The sequence below is a fragment of the Phytophthora infestans genome, genomic scaffold, assembly GCF_000142945.1.
Source record: "Phytophthora infestans T30-4 supercont1.4 genomic scaffold, whole genome shotgun sequence".
NCBI classification, from domain to species: domain Eukaryota; phylum Oomycota; class Peronosporomycetes; order Peronosporales; family Peronosporaceae; genus Phytophthora; species Phytophthora infestans.
In genome coordinates this window covers 4,195,765-4,212,579 of record NW_003303755.1, presented here as the reverse complement: position 1 = coordinate 4,212,579, position 16,815 = coordinate 4,195,765, and the positions used below count along the sequence as shown (strand labels likewise).

Below are 16,815 nucleotides of genomic sequence, written 5' to 3'. Positions count from 1 at the left end.
CCATTGGCAACTTGCCAAGCCTGGCACGCGCCTGGACATTGCCGCCTAATACCAAGCAGCGATAGGCCTATCGCTGCAAGCAGTGCTTGGTACTGCACACCTGTCTTCGAGGCACTACACTTGTGTCATCTGTTTCCTGGTATTGCTGAAGATGTGACACAAATCCTTCAAATGCATGTAAAAAGAAACATAATCTTCAGAAAGTCAAACACACGCCAATAGAAGTTGATTTGGTTTCGTGCTCTTCGTGCAGGCCAAATGGGAAAGTTTTAGCTGCGATTTTATTGAGGCTATCTGAAACTTTGTTGACGATCGCCTATTAATAACCGCGTCACCTCAGCACCATTTCCGATGGGACGCATCCACGCTATTTTACGGAGCACCTGTTCAGGATCAACACGTTCGTCAATCGACGTGAACAGCAGCGATAGCTGCCATGAGGTTCTCACTTTTCCTTTTCTCAGTTACAGTCCAAGCACTACACTACACAGTAAAACAGATCGAGGCTAAAGTACAATGGCCCCAACTCCGTTTGAAGTGTCTGATCTACTCGCTGCTGTGAACGAGTGTACTTCCGCGGGGAATGCACGTCATCGCATCTTCGTGACGGGTGCCGCCGGGTTCATCGGCTTCCACACCGCCAAGGCTCTTCTTGCACGCGGAGACGACGTCGTCATTGTGGACGAGATGAACGACTACTACGACGTCAAGCTTAAGCAGAGCAACCTCGACTGGCTCACGTCCAATTACGGTGACCGCGTCAGCGTGTACATCGGTGATCTGTGCGACGAGCAGCTGGTCCGTCGCGTGCTCAAGGAGACCAAGCCGGATGCGATGGTGCATTTGGCGGCCCGTGCCGGTGTGCGTCCCAGTATCGACAACCCCCTCTTGTACATCCAGGCTAATGTGGTAGCCACAATGTTGCTACTTGATGCATGCCGAGAGTTTGGCATCAAGAAGTTCGTGTACGCAAGCAGCAGCTCCGTGTACGGCGGCAGCATGAAGGAGAGTTTCAGCGAGGAGGACATCGTAGACTACCCGGTGAGTCCGTACGCCGCGACCAAGAAGAGTTGCGAGCTGTTGGCGCACACGTACCACCACCTGTACGGCATGGACACCATCGGCTTGCGCTTCTTCACCGTGTACGGACCTCGTGGCCGTCCGGATATGGCTCCGTTCAAGTTCATGGACCGCATCGCACGTGATGTGGCAATTGACCAGTACGGCGACGGCTCGTCGTCTCGCGACTACACGTTCATCGACGACATCGTTCAGGGTGTGCTGCTGAGTCTGGATCGTGGTCATGGCTGTGAGGTGTTCAACTTGGGTCGTGGCACGCCGGTGTTGCTCACCGACTTCATTGCCATTATTGAGGGACTGGTGGGCAAGACGGCGAAAATCAACATTTTGCCTGACCAGCCTGGCGACGTGCCCCGTACGAGCGCAGACATCTCAAAAGCCGAGCGTTTGCTGGGATACAAGCCTACGACTCCGTTGGAGCAGGGTCTGGCGAAGACGTGGGAGTGGTATTCGGAGTTCTACAATGCTTCGCCAGCGAAGTCTCCGTAAACTCCAAAAGCTTTGGTTTTGGGTGTGGGCATTACTGTATACGTGGTATGTGTAAATAAAGTAGCCGTGAAGTTTTTTTTAGTTGTGAAGAATTTCGGTGCCTTTGTCGTCAATAACGAGTTAGAGCACTATGAGTGTGTGCCTTCGTACTTAAGTGCATATAAAAGGCACCACGCGGGCACAATTAGATAAACAAAGTCACAAAAAGCACACGCTGAGCATAAATTACGTAATTTGAATTCATAAATTTCATCAATCATAGACTTTCTGGGGTGTACCGTATTTGAGATCTCCTACTTCAGACCCAATATTTTTGAAGTTGTATTGTTGCAAAATGCACAAGATCTGTACACGTACCGACGCATCTCTATCACGTATTATTTAAACAAAACAAATTAGTTATCAAGTTCTTCTTCGGGAACTACGAAGTTTTCTATGTCGTGACGCGTATCCACAGCATGGCGCACTACGGGCACTTCTTCCAGCAACCGTCGTAGCAGCTCCCAATCAGGCTCACTCCACAACCGAAAGCTTGTTGGCGTATGAAATGGCAACGCGCTTGAACTTCTTGGGAGGCTTGCCAGTGCCAGAAATACGGGTTCTCCCTTTCCGTTGGCCGAGCGTGAGGGGAGTGCGCGCCATTGCAAATGTCTGGCAATGAGCTGGTGGATAGCTACAGTTTAGCATGTTTTTTGTACTCTGAATTAGGAGATCTAGACTTGTGCGCTGCCATTCTCGATATGTGATTGGTTGGAGGGCAGTCTGAATTAGGAGATCACTCTGAAGTAGGAGATCTCAAATACGGTATGCGCATGAATCTAATTGTAGCTTGAATGTAGCACGTACACTGGCTCGAAATGAAATGTTACGTGAGTGTACAATTGACTTAATGATTTTTTACTGGCATGTCGTGTCAGCTTCACTACCCCTGCACGGAGGCCAAAAGCGTGAAAAAGATAGAGTTATCTACGAGTTTTATCGACGAGAACCAAGGTCTTGTCTGTCGTGTCGCTACCCAGCTTATCATTCTTGCGGGAAATCATATAAGTAAGGGAAAATGTGGGTTAAGCGTATAAGACGTATCCTTTCAATGGTTTTATGTATATTTAAACAATTTAAACATGCGGTATCTTCAGCAAATACCGCAACCGAATATACCACAGGATGGCGTTTGAAACAGAATCTAGAAGAGCAATGCCGCGGACTGTACACTCAAAGAAGTGCAATACCAGTGGCCCGCAGCTGACTCCATCGCCTTGCTCCAGTGATTTCACGTGAATGATTGACATCAGGGATACCTTCTCAGGAAATATAGCCCTAAGGATATTTTCGCAAAAATCCAAACATTTTTTTCTTCTGTTGAGGGTCATACACTTTTATTGTCTGGGGATACGTGTGGGAATCGAAGACGGCGCCGCACCAGTGGCTGCCATCGAAATGAAGCGGAAATAATACGATGTCGTTGCCTTCTTAAAAAGGCTGGGTCTTGTTAATGATGCTTTGCTTGGTTTCCTCACATTCACACCCCATACCATTTGGAGAAATTAATTCCACCTTTGGAACTGCATTTTCTATGAATGTCATTGCATGCATCAAGCTATCGTCATTTAGCCAAGTATCCCCACGAAACAGCAGAAGTGACTCGTTCGTTATCGTTCCAAAACTCGACTGTTGGGACATGGGAATAACCTTTTTCTGAATCGCTGTAGCAGCAGCAAGCTTGTCCAATTTCTTGTACTCATAGAGCTCGTCAGGTACATCTAGACGTGCCAAAAGGTTATCGACGGTATCAGAAACAGCAGAGAGCTTCTCCATTATGCGATAGTACTTTGTCATCAGTTGCAGTTGAGACTCGGTAAATGTCCCCACTTTTGTAGCTCGAACACCAACTTTTATATCAGCGTCTGAATGTGACTTCTTGAACTCTCCAGGCGATCGAGTACACTTTAACAGAAATTTTTCTGGCACCACGAACTTGACTGCGCTGATACATTTTTGTGGTGCTGCTGACGTGGCTATGGCTTGCTTTCTCGGACCGACATTCTTCACTGGAAAGAGGGGTAAGAATTCGAAAGCTGACTCGTAGCTGTAAGCTGAATCTATCACTGTTCCAACATTTGGTAACGTTGATACCGGTGCTAACGTGCCTTAAATCAGTTGTTTTGCCTCCGTGTTTGACTTTTCCATTCGCAGCTTCTTCTCTTTTCGCTTCTGATTTTTCTGATAGCCGGACGCTCTCTACTTTTGGTGCTTTTTGAAATAAAAAACGAAGCGTCATCACTTGATCCAGAGCTACGGTGGTCGTCTGGTTTTGACCACTTCGTAAGTGTAGACTTTGCCGAGTGCACCGACATTTCAGAGGGGGTTCGCACGGCTTTGCCAGTGTGACCTTTATCACAAGACACACTGTCAGAGTGGCTTTCGCCATCGGACACACGCTCAGAGTGGCGTTGTATACGCTCAGAGTGACTTTGTACACCGACCACACTATCAGGGTGACTCTTATCTTCACTTGATGAGTCCAAAACCGATATAATCTGTGGGGCCACGCCATCTTTCACAATATCTTTGAACTTCTTTAGTGCCCCCAGCATGTCCTTGTAAACTGGAGTCCCATTGCGGCTCATAATATCGGCTATAAGACAACCAACACTGTAAGCCGTACGAAACTTATTCGTTCCGTTAAGCACACGATGGTGACATCCGTTTAGCGACGATTCACAAACCCGGAACAAACTACATGCTGCTTCACCCCCTGAAACTTCACATTCCTCCAATCGTAAATTTGATTGGGATGTCAAGCACCACCGTGGGTTAAAGTGTCTTAACGGAAAACAACAACAAGGACTCTTGTTCGAAAGTAGGCCCCAGTAAATCACGTGCCGACATGGCAGTAGTACAGTCCTCGCAAACGTACACGAACAGCGGTAGCTCTGCAAAATATGAAGATAAAAGATACGTGAGGTTTTGTCATGAAAGTATATATTAATATTGGACGCACCCTAGTATCAACGTGGTATAAGCGCGTCGAATCCTCGGACGACGTCAGCTCGAACACAGACTTCTGTAGCTCACGGATTGTGTAGTGCGTCGTCCTGTCGTTCGCCACACGATATTGCTTTTCAACAAGTTGATAGGCGTGCTGACTGACCACTTTCGCTAGCTTCTCGAGCTCTGCATCGCCCCCCCCCCGTAACGCATGTAGCCGACGTCGGTGATCTTTTTAGCATACTCGAGTTCGGCTACTGCTTGCAAGAAAAGAAGAGTATCCACACACTCGTCTAGCATCATTGTCGGTTTCAAAACATCCTTTAAATGACCCACGCAGCTTCTAGACTAAAGCGACCGAGCATTGTTGAAGTTAGTACATTTTTATATTATCTGCAAAAACATTCTTACCGATTGTTTGTTGTGTTGCCTGAGTGAAGTACGTCAGAACGACCAAACCCACTCCACATTCTTCTGCACTCATGCCAGTTCTTGTCAAAGTACTCCAGGAACGGGTGCAGGGATTTTGGAATATCTTGATCTAATTTAATTTCACGTCCCTCCACAACGTAGTATATGCACTTCCGAGCTGTATCGTACTCGAGCTCCGTCTGAGCATTCAGCATCATATGGACAGCATCTTCTTTTTTCGCGATCGAAAGCTTCATAATCCCTTTAGCCATTCCAGTACGGAGGTACTTGACGACATGAAACACACAAAGTAGAATCCGAGCACCAGGAAGCTCTGCACGAAGAAGCGAAATTTCACCAAAATCTTTGTCAACAATGATGACACGAATTTTATCCCAGGTAGGGCTGGATGTCTTGGAAGACGTGACGGCGTCCGTAAGACATTCAGCGCTCTCATTTTCCATCAGTGCATGCTGAACGTGTTGTTCCTATTCACACACAGATCACAAAAAGCCAGAATGAGGCATCAAGAATCACAATAGCAAAGACACAGCACCGAGGGGCACAAAGCGACACCAAAAGACACAATGACACACTGTGCGTCACAAAGAACCACAAATAATCACAGAGTTGTCACTTACATGGCCGAATACGTCATGAATCATAAAGCTAAGCAGCTTATACCGAGCGTCATTGATGTTGTGGGTGGCATCCACCATCATCACTTCTGGAAAAGCCTCAAAGAAGTGGCGCATCTGATGAGTCTGAAAGGTGATCGTCTGAGCCAGTTTATCTTCGTCGACATAGACCGTAGCTGTGTTTCCCTTCTGAGAACAAAAATCACGGAAAAAGCAATCCAGCTTAGATTCCACCGCTGTAGCTCTCCGCCGTGCTTCCTTGATATTGGCAACCATGTTGTGTACGTCCCTTAGGGTGACTCGCTTGCCTATAATAAATGCAGTTTAGTAACGGTACAGATCTCATAATAAATAGCAGGCGTACCTGATTTCCGCATCAAATATTCCATGATCATCTTTTTCTTCGCTCCAGCCGCCTGCAACTTCTCGACGAAGCCGAGGATGTCAGCATCTTCAACTCGACGGTTGGCAGGGTGATTGGCACAAGTGAGTTGACCGAGAGGGTGATTGTGGACAGTGGATTGCTGAGTTACTTTCACCTGGAAGCCTAAATCAGCAACCCAGACGACTGTAAGAGACAACTGCGCCTGACATTGTGTCGACTTCATAAAATAGCTCTCTCGTTTCCCTTTAGATCGGCTTGACCGTGACCATCCATGCGTGCATATCATCTGCTGGTAATACTTTTCGGAAGAAGCTGGAATAATTAATGTAGATGTAGCCTTTCCACGGCGCGTGAGGTCCGTGTTTCTTGCCTCGACACTCGTAGACGTCCTCTTGTGGAAGACTTGGTACGTTTCATTTTGATACTTGTCCAGATACTAAAAAAAATTGGCCCAGCCCGCGAAATGACGCTTCTCCATAGGCTGCGCAACGAGCTTCCTGTCATCATGAGAGGGAATATGGTCCTCGGGTGATTGTGCCTCAGTTGCGGAGACGGTGTCAATCGCTAGAGAAGCAGGGGGCTGCCTCTGCGTGGCCTCATCGGCGGCGTCGGAATCCGAGGTAGACGCGGAGCTGTTCATATCTCCGATGACGGAGATATGGCGCTTTAAAATCTTTCAAAATGAAAGGCTGTAAGGCGCGAAAAGCGGGGAGGGGTGAAAGGGGGAAGAGGGGGTGAATGTTTTAAAATCCGTGGCAGTTCAAATGTAGAGATTTTATATCTTCGCAACCGTTTTTTTATCGTAAATTACCAAAACTCATAGTGTGCCTTTACCCACTTCCATAATGAGCTGCTTCTTGCATTACGCTTTCTAGGAACAGTTATGCAGCACTTCTCACACAACGCACACTAAATATTTTATACCCCTAGGGTCAGTCTGTGGACTATCGACTCAGGTAACAATCGCCCGGGGTGGCCCACACCGCCAGTTATTAGAGCATTGTTAAATATATCGAGCAGATCGTACTTAAGCGAGAGTTAGGGGCACATGTGTAGGCACCGAGTGATGCCTACAGGTACCGATCACAATTCAGCGCGGTAACATTCGGTACTGTATTTTATTTGCAGTTGATTTCATATTAATCGTTTGTAAACATTAGATTGTGTGGCTCTCGTGGATCCAATCATGCACGTTGCATGAATGTGACTCATTGAAGCGTCGCGTTGCTTGAAGGTATACAAGGCTTGGTGTTTCACGGGCAGCGTTCATTTACTTGTAGGCGGACTGTCCTTCCATCTGCGGGTCATCGCGAAAGGTTGTGTTCGTTGAGCAAGAAGGGAAGAATATCGGGAACGTTCAGCGAGGTGTTGGACGACCTGAAAACCATCTTCGATGACTCAAGTGCGAGTTCCACAAGCACAAGAAACGCGCCGACGCGGTAGCTCAAGCGCTAAGGCGGAGAGCCAGGCACTGAATAGCGAGGATAACCACCGAGACCGTGAAGTATTAATGAGCATGAATTCATTTAGCAAAACTAATCTAGTTACATCAGACATTTCAGCGAATAGCGGAGCCTTCATAATCGTATGAGCGGTGAGGTTAATTTGGTTGGTAGTAAAATTCCACTGAGAAAGCACTCGAAAAACACAAGGACAGCTACACCGCAACTTGATCCATCTGACTAGCGTGAACGTGCTTCTTGCTTGATTGTCAGAACGGTACATATTTCTCCTAAAATACTCTTCAGTTGGGCTTCGCCAATATCGTAGTACGGTGCCTTCGACGCTCGAAGCGGATCAAAGAGCGTGATTTTCCAAGTCTCTTTCCGAAAATCGAGCACAGCACCGCACCAGTGGTTGTTGTCGATATGCAACGGTATCAACACTATCTTGTTTGTTTCCGCGAACGGGTTGCCGGTTTGATAGCCGTAAGCGACTGCTCTCGAATCTGAATACGCAGGAAGGGAGGATTGACGACGCCAACACCAGGATGCTCACGGTGTAGCAGTGCAATCCCGTGGCCCATACAATTGTCGTCAAGCCATGAACTCCCACAAAATGTCAGTAGGGCTCGGTACGGTACACTACCACCCGATGCCACGCGTCCGCCTCGAAGCAAAAGCTGCTTGATTGCATTTTCCCGCTGTTTTGGTTCGGTAGCAACTCCATCAGAAAGTTCCTCTGGAATCGAAATGCGCTTAAAGCTGGTGTTTACGGCCCAATTCATAGGTTTCTCTGTTTGCGCTAGAAGCTCCATGCACGTGTGCCACCGATCCATTGTCTCGATATCTTTAAGCAATAACTTTCCAAACGTGGCACACGCACACCGACGCTGCCGTCTTCACAGTCAACCGCAAGATTTTTCCTGGACCCCCAGATTGACATATGAGCCTTTTCCACGAACTCGCGAGAGAAGACAAAGCGAATATCAGTAGTGCACATGTCGTCCGTGTAGATACAAGCGATCGCCTTTTTGGACTTTGAAACTTCCCGGATAGTTAGCTTGGGTAGTATCCGTTTTGCAGATTCGAAAGTATAGTCGCTGTCCAGAAACTTCACGATGATCCGTACACTTGGAACCGGCACCAATGTTCCTTGCACGAGCCTTGACGCAATTTCCTTACCGCGGACGACACGCTGTCGCTTTTCCTTGCTTCGTTCTCATCTTTGGGCACCCTCTGCTTTTAGCGCTCTTAGATACGATGAAGGATCCAGATGAGTCAGACGAACTGCTGGGATGATCCCGTCTGGTTGTACTCGGTTTCCCATCGTGCGGATCTCCATGAATGGCACCCACTCGATCTCCACTTGTAATTCCTGTAACTGAAGGTACAGTAGAAGTATCCAATACATCTTGCTCGGTGACCGGAGGTATAATACTAAAGGCACCATAATAAACATATAAAATCAGATAAGGATTACAGATATAGTTCCAGTGCTTCACGTACCGAAGTATCCACGTGATGTACACTTGTACAGTTGTCTCCAGTAAGAAGAAACAAACTTGGTTGCAGCTCCTTTATCTCGAAATAGGTATTTCTATTCTTGGGCAATCAGTACTGCTGCTCAATTAGCCGGAGAATTCTTGCTCGAGATGTAAGTCCTATGCCGGAACGGATAGGGACTTACATCACGAGCAAGAATTTTCAATTTTTCATCTGCACCTTCTGGCGGATCTGACCAACATCAGTTATCTTCTTGACGCACTCCATCTCGGCAACGACTTGTAAGAATATCAAGGCATCGACGCATTCATCCAACGCCATATCTGCCCTTAAAATATTCTTGATGTGACCCCACGACGATTCCAGTCTGTGGTAAGACGTAGCAGAGGCTTAAGTTCATTACAAATATAGATCAGCATTCTGAAAGCCATTGTACCTGCTGTTTGTGTGATTTCCCAGATGGGGTACATCGGAACGCGCATACAGCACCCATCGATCCTTCATAGAGTCCCAATTTCGCATGGAATATTCCAGGAAAGGGTGCTTAGGCTCTTAATAGTGTCGCTGTCTCGAAGCTGAACTCTATCCAGCAGGAAGCACGTGTACTTCAGATATTTGATGTACTTCTCTGGAGAAGCAGCAAGCCTCATCATGTCGACAGCATCCTCTGCTTGAGCTTTGTCGAAGCTCGAGGGTCCTCCATACTCACGCTTCATCATTTCAGCGCAAATAAACTTCTTCAGATGGAAATAACAGAGAATAATATTCATACCCTGAAATTCGTTCTCCAGCAAACCAAGCTCGCCCATATCCTTGTCGATGACTATTACCTTGACCTTCTCCCACGAAGGGTTGTGAAATTTGAAGGATTGGATTGCATCTGTCAGAGATTCCGCTCTTTCATTCTCCATAAAACTGTGATGAACATACTGGTCCTAATAATGCAGAACGTTGAACAAATAAGTTAGTTACACATAAAGTAGCTCCAGTACCTCACAGCGAGTAGCTCCAGTACTCAAGCTACACATTTCTGTTACTGGAGGCACTTCGAAGCTGCGTCGTGTACAAGACTCACTGAGCAAGTAGCACAAGGTACCTGTACTCACATGGCCATCTTTCTCCATGAAAGAGAACAGCTTGTAGCGTGACTCATTCGTATGTGCGTAGCATCGACTAGCATGACTTCAGGGAAAACTTTGAGCCAGCGTCGCATCTGTCATGTCTGAAGCATGATTGTCTGTGTGGTCTTTGCATCGTCAATGAACACGGACGCGCGATTCCCTCGACTCTCACACACCTCGCAAAATGGTTTCTAACCGCTCCTCAACGATAGCACCCTCCTTTCGTTTCACTTTCATCTTCGCCACCATGTTGTGGACATCCCGTAGCATGAATTTTTGCCTACATCGTTCATCATATAAATATTAGAAAACATGTGAAAACATTAGTAAAGCTAGTAAGAGCACCTGTTTTTTTTCGAAGATACTGCATGATCGACTTCGGTTTTGATCCGGCAGTCTGGAGCTCGTCGACGAAGGCAAGAAGAGCAGGGTTATCCACGCGTCAATTTGAGGCTTGGTTCTCGTAAATCGCCTTCGACGCCTTGCTGTTATGCCCAACGCCAGAGGTAGTCACCCGCACCAAAACATTTTGAACGTCTTTGGCCCCATTTCATGAAACTGCGGCTTTGATGTTCGCCTTGCATCCCGTGCTCTTTTCGAAGTAATTCTTCCGGATTCCGTTTCCTTGACTCTTTCGATTCCAGCCATAAGTGCACACTGGATACGTGTACGGCAACCAATACATGCCTATCGACTTAACAACTTTTGTTTTTTGACGTCAATATTTGACAGAAAACGTATATGTCTGTTTTGCTGTGGAAAACTAGCAATTCGTAGTTTTAGCATTGATTTCATATTGCGTTTTGCGTTTCGGTTTTGATGGAAAAACGTACAAGTCTGTTTTGTTGTGGAGACCTAGCGATCCCTAATGCTAACATTTATTCCACATTGCCATTTTAATGCTCGTTTTTGCTGGAAAAACGTACACGTTCTTTTTGTGTGGAATACTAGGAATTCCCGATTCACGCATTGGATCCACATTGATTTTTTTTTATTAGGCCCAGTTCCAGTTATGTGCACTCAACCAGTTTCGTGCCAGTGATTTTATCCTGTTACCGATCCTTATTTGGGTTTCTTCTTAGTTTCCATTGGCTATATGATTTTTGTCGAATGGGTAAAGCTCAATTAATTTGCACTCATACAAACGTTTAAACCAAAAGCGGCAGGAAACTGGCAACCCCACTAGGATGGGGACATTTTTTAAAACAGAACCATTTGCGAACGCTAGGGTTGGCTAACTTCAGCAGATCATTTCACGGGTCAACACTGAGAAGACACTGCTCGAGACGTTCGCTATGCATGTGTCCAAGCAAGTCACAGGGGTGTTATGTACCGTTTTTTTAATATATTGAATTACAAAACTGGCTTCGGCCCATATTTGAATGCAAGTGGCAAGATTAATATGTATTTATATACTGTTGACGTCTTTGAGGCACGATTGTTGGAGCAATGGATCCTTGTATCTTACAGCAAATAAACTTAAATGATAAGACTTGGCTGAATGCTGTGATCGCCATTTAAACAACGTGCAGCTCTAACAATGTCGCAGCACTTGGCCCATCATAGCATCTTCGAAAAGCGATGCCAATTATACTTCTAGTGGCTCCGCAAGCAAAGGCTCTCCCTAATTAAACAAATACACCTTTTTATCTCACAATATCTACCTATATGAACTCGCATATTGTTGTCCGACAGCTGTCCGACATCTCTCTTAGATAAGTGGTTGCTAGCTGGTAATGCTTTAAACTAATTCATGAGCTTTACTTTTCAAAAGTGATCAGTAAGTGAGTTGTAACCGGTGTTTCCAAACCGAAAAGATCAGCAAATATGGTCATTTACCGATCCTCGCCCAAGGCTCAAGATCAGACATCAGAGCTCGAAAACGACACGGTGCTCGATGCGTCTGGGAAGAAGCAGCTCGAGCTGCCAGCAAGAATGTTTTCAGCTCTCTCCGACGCTCTGTAACCGGTAACGACACTGCCAAGTTACGCTGTCCGGCGCTGTCTTCTAGGGGGTATCTGTCCCATAACATCGAATAGAACTGACACGTGTTTGCCAACAGAGCCCGGCACTAAAATGACCAAAACCGACAGCGATGCGGCAGCCGAGGAGGTATTCGTGGTAGCTATTCACCAGGCAATCCAGTTGTGACAACCATACTTCCGCTGGATCGTGTAACCACCTTAACAACTGGTTCCGTGCCAATACAAGGGCAGGTATAACGGCAGACGTTGTATCGGTTCACCGAAGGTCCGGAGACATTGTCTGACGGCTGTGTGGCTTCGAGCATCAGGATTAGTGGGGCTATAGGCTCTAAAGCGACGCTACCTCTACCATGAAGAGAAACAGAAAGCAGTTGAAGTGGACAAGCAACTTGATACACACCACGTTTGGAAGAGATACGTGACCGGCATCTCATATTGCTCACGTCCCTTTGGGGGGGGGTCAAACGAGTCGAACTTCATATGGTCATTCCAAGAAGTCAACCTGCATGAGTACAGCCCCGTCAAGCTAATCGAGTTTGTTTCCTCTCTTTGCTGTGATGGTCCCCGAAGTAGGAAAGTGGCTGGTTAAGTACGTATGAGTAGAGCCACGCTTTGTAACAAGAGTTGTCAACCTTACCTTACGATCATTCAACCTCCCGCAGATTAAGTAAGAAATACTTTACAACCTTTACCTTCTTAGCCTGCAGCGTACAAAACTCAATATAGACAAAGTCGGGTGCTGTACATCAAGTTTAAGGAGCCGGGCCAGACGAAGAAGGAGCACACACTAAGGTGTCGCGCTGACCGGTGGCGGGATAAAATTATACTGCGCCCTCAGACACACTCCAATGCGAGTGAAAAGAGTCACTTGAAGTGACACCATCGAGCTCATCGTGCTCAATAGTACCGCCACCTAGTCTGACGAATCTGATGGAGCGATACCTCACCGATAGTAGCGAAAATATGGAGAGGACTGCGTCTATCCTCTTCACTTGTGATTAGACTTCACGAGAAATTCTGACGGTTGGTGATGTATTTGACTTGCAGAAGAGCTCCAGAATCGATACCTGTTATATGTATTAGCCAAACTTCGCCTTTGTGACTACTGAGCTAACCTTTTTAGAGTGGGCTGCTTCCACTTGGGTATAAATGCGCTTCTGGGGTCGATTATTTCCTGCCGGTGTGGCAAAGCTCAGGAAGGTGATAAAAGAGTCGCAGCGTGTGAAGGTGCCAGGTACGATATTGCATTGCTTCATATCGAGAAGTCGAGTGATGATGACAGCGATAATGAGACGAAGACAAAGAATCAAACCCAGTGACTGGAAATGTGCGTGTAGCTGGGTGTCGGATTGCAGCCTCTGTATCATTAAATTGATGGTATCGACAAAAAAGTACTTTTTTATACTCAAAGTGAATGCTGGGTGCAACGAACGAGGACGATGTCGGTAACCCAGGGAGGCACATCAAAGTAGACGTCGCAGAATAAAAGTGGTAATGTAGGTTCGAGTTTCAGCGGCAGCGTTACCGATGGGGCCAGACCAGCTTTCTGATGTGTTATAGAATACACCGCCTTTGGTTGCATACAGCGACGGACAGAATATAGCTGCCACGAATGGTTTGGGTTTTCAATACCAAAAATGATCTGCATATGATAGAGCGGTCACATACGATATTCAGCACTGATTGGAAAAAAACTTTCCTAGCAAGATTTGTCAAAATCAAATTATTCAACTATTTGTATGAAATTGTTTGATTGCGCTGAATTGGGATACTGTACATGTGCACGTCCTTGTTAATTGCTCTTTTTTTTCGGCACTGGCAGTCATTCTGTCTGTCACTGTATATTTATCCAACAGAGAAAAGGACAGAAGCTTTAAAGGCAAATTGTACACAGCGGGAGCAGTTTGTTTAATATCATAAGTTGCCATTGTCTGTGAATGTAATATCAAAAGAGTTCGATCCGTTTATCTGTCCCCGCAGTGCAGGCTGTTCAAACCACGATACGGTAACGAAACAAATCGAATCATTTCAAAACGCAACTTTGAAGAAGGTGGTACGTTGTACCCATTGGTTAGCTTTTTTCAAGTTAAGGAGGTACTGCGATGGGCAAAGAAGCTCACATGGTACTATATTTATGAAGGTAAAGGTCAGATTAAGGCAGTTAAGGCTGGCAGCTCTAGCTGTAGCCGGTGCTTCCGAACCGGGGGAAGAACATCAAATCCGGTCATTTGCCGATCAGCGCATAAGGTGCTCGAGCTCTGAGCTCAGAGCTCTAAAACAGCACAGAGCTCGATGCGTCCACGAAGAAGTAGCTCGAGCTACCAGCGATATTTTTGTCTCTTCTCCCTTCGGCAGAACTTGATTAGTATTTTTAAGTAAGGAGTCCTTCTAGGATAGATTTTGCACCTTTTAAAAGGTGTTGTCCTGTGGGTATGATTTATAAGTTGGGATGCTCAAACGAGTCGAACACTTAGGGGGCCGCCGAGTATGGCATTTAATTTATGAGAAACAAGAATGCTCGATAAATTATCCGATGCTTCTTTAAATTAAAATTTGACAATCCTATGCCAGCCACAATAAATAATGTCAAAATGAAAAAAAAAACATATTCATTACAGCGCTGTCTAAATAAAAAAGTGATCTATTTTCTATTTTTTCTGCCCTTGAAAAATTAAGTCAAATAAATTGTCGGTATGTCCAAGCGCCACAATGATTTATTCTAATAAGCCTATCTAAATCCACACCAACCCCTCTGATAGGTTGTATCTAAAGAAATATCTCAAATTAGTGTCGACACCAGGCGCGACGTGAGGGGTCAGGCTGACGCTCTGCGCCGAGCGGGGCACTATGCTCACGCGGAAGTGCTAAGGCACAGCTTCACATACAGAGGGCGTTGAGGTGCAGTGTAACGGGGTACGTAGCACTAAGTGTACCCTGGTTACATGAAGTGTGACACTTCACACTTCAGGAGTATGACATGTCATACTCCGGGATATTTGGTACAAGGTACCAAGGTCATCCATTGGTTAAATGACATTGCATTTCTATAGGTAACTGATAGTTTGTATTAACCACAAACTTAACCTACCTATAAATATACTCAGTTTACAATCTACCTTATTTAGGTCACTTCGCTCTCTTTAATTAAAGAGGGGACCTGTGAACTGCCGTTCACTGAGAGTTTGTATACTCTCGGAAGATAACTTCCTCTAGCGCAAGGTGCTGTGTGACCCCGTCACACTTGGTAGCACTTGTAGTCAATCCACGCCATCGCGGGTAGACTACCTGAACCTCCGAAGTTCGTTGCCATGGATAGGAACGACTTCTCCCATATGAACGACTCTCAGTTCGAGTCGGTTCGGAAGATGGCAGGCATCTTCGGGATGGAGGCCCTGCAGAGCCTGGTGGTATCAACACCGGCTGAGCAGCTCGAGCGCGTCAATGCATTCGACGCGTACGAGCAGGGCCTCATCGCGCATGTGCGGGAGAACCTGCAGGCTCCGGCGGCGGAAGCAAACCCGCCTCACCCGAAGCCAATACGGCTGAAGGTAAAGCCGTATGAAGGGAAGGAAGGCGAGAACCTTCACTTCTGGGTCCGAGAAGTAGAGCTCGCGATGGACGCGGCTCTGATCTCGACCGAGCAACTGCGTGTTGCTTTTGCACTCTCCAACCTTAGCGGTCGTGCTAAGAGTTGGGTGTACACTCGGGAAGCGACATCCCCTGGATGTTTCACATCCTGGGCTCAGCTGTGCGAACAGCTCCGAGCCGCGTTCCTCCCGGCGAACTACGAGTACCGCCAGCGTTCGCGCTTCCTCGCGTGTAAACAAGGAAGACGCGAACTGCACGAGTATGTGCAAGAGATACGGGAGCTCACGGCGTCCCTAGTGGGAAACCCACTCAATGAACACATCAAGATGACTGTGTTCATGGACGGCCTTCGAGTGGGCCCCGCACGCACTCAGCTGTTCCGGGTGCAGGCTAGCACCCTTGAAGAGGCGATTCAAGTGGCTCTTCAAGAAGAATACAGCCATCGCCAGGCGCGTACGCCGGCCTCAGCGTGGCCTGGGAGTTCCTTGTCGGCTTTCGGTCGAACAAGCCCCAACGGACCAGTTCCCATGGAACTCGGGTCCGCCGAACAGCGTGACATCCGCTGCTTCGGCTGTGGGAAGATGGGCCACTTCAAGCGCGACTGTCCCGCGGAAAGACTCCGCAGACGGTCCTTCCCCAAGCCCGTCCTCAAGGGTCGCTGGCAGAAGCCAGGATCCCGGGGACAGGGGAACGCAGGGAACCAGTAGGGGCGGGGCGCCCTACTGGGGAAGAACTAAGTCTTCGTGATGGGTGCGCGGGTGGCGCGTACCACGGGGACTTAGCCCCTGAGAGTCTTCGCACTCTCGAATCGGCGAAGAGCAGCGGCGGGTTGCTCGTAGTACACGGATGTGTACGGGGGTACGATCACCCCTTTAGAATCTTGATTGACTCTGGGGCGTCGAAGAATTTCGCACGCCGCCAGACGGTTGCTCGTAACAGCAACAAGTTGTCCGAAGCTTTGCGAGAAAGCAAGGGCAACGGGACGGTGTCAGTGCGACTGGCCGACGGGAAGGTCGTCACTGTCCCCAACGTCCAAGTGGATCTGGCTGTCAAGTTTGAAGACTTTGACAGCCTCGAACAGTTTCACTGTTCTCGATATGGATCCATATGATATGATCCTGGGCATGCCCTGGCTTGAGAAGCACGAGCCCTGGATCGACTGGGCGAGGCAAGGCAATCGGTGCC

At 47.2% G+C, this 16,815-nt stretch overlaps 1 protein-coding gene across 1 annotated transcript; it reads left to right on the top strand.

The window, feature by feature from the left end:
• Positions 1-463: 463 nt before the first annotated feature.
• Positions 464-1,569, top strand: PITG_03960 (uncharacterized protein; the record flags this gene model as incomplete). The annotated part of the gene is made up of 1 exon (XM_002906947.1): positions 464-1,569. The coding sequence occupies one exon, from the start codon at positions 517-519 to the stop codon at positions 1,567-1,569; it is 1,053 nt and encodes a 350-aa protein (XP_002906993.1).
• Between the last annotated feature and the right edge of the window lie 15,246 nt (positions 1,570-16,815).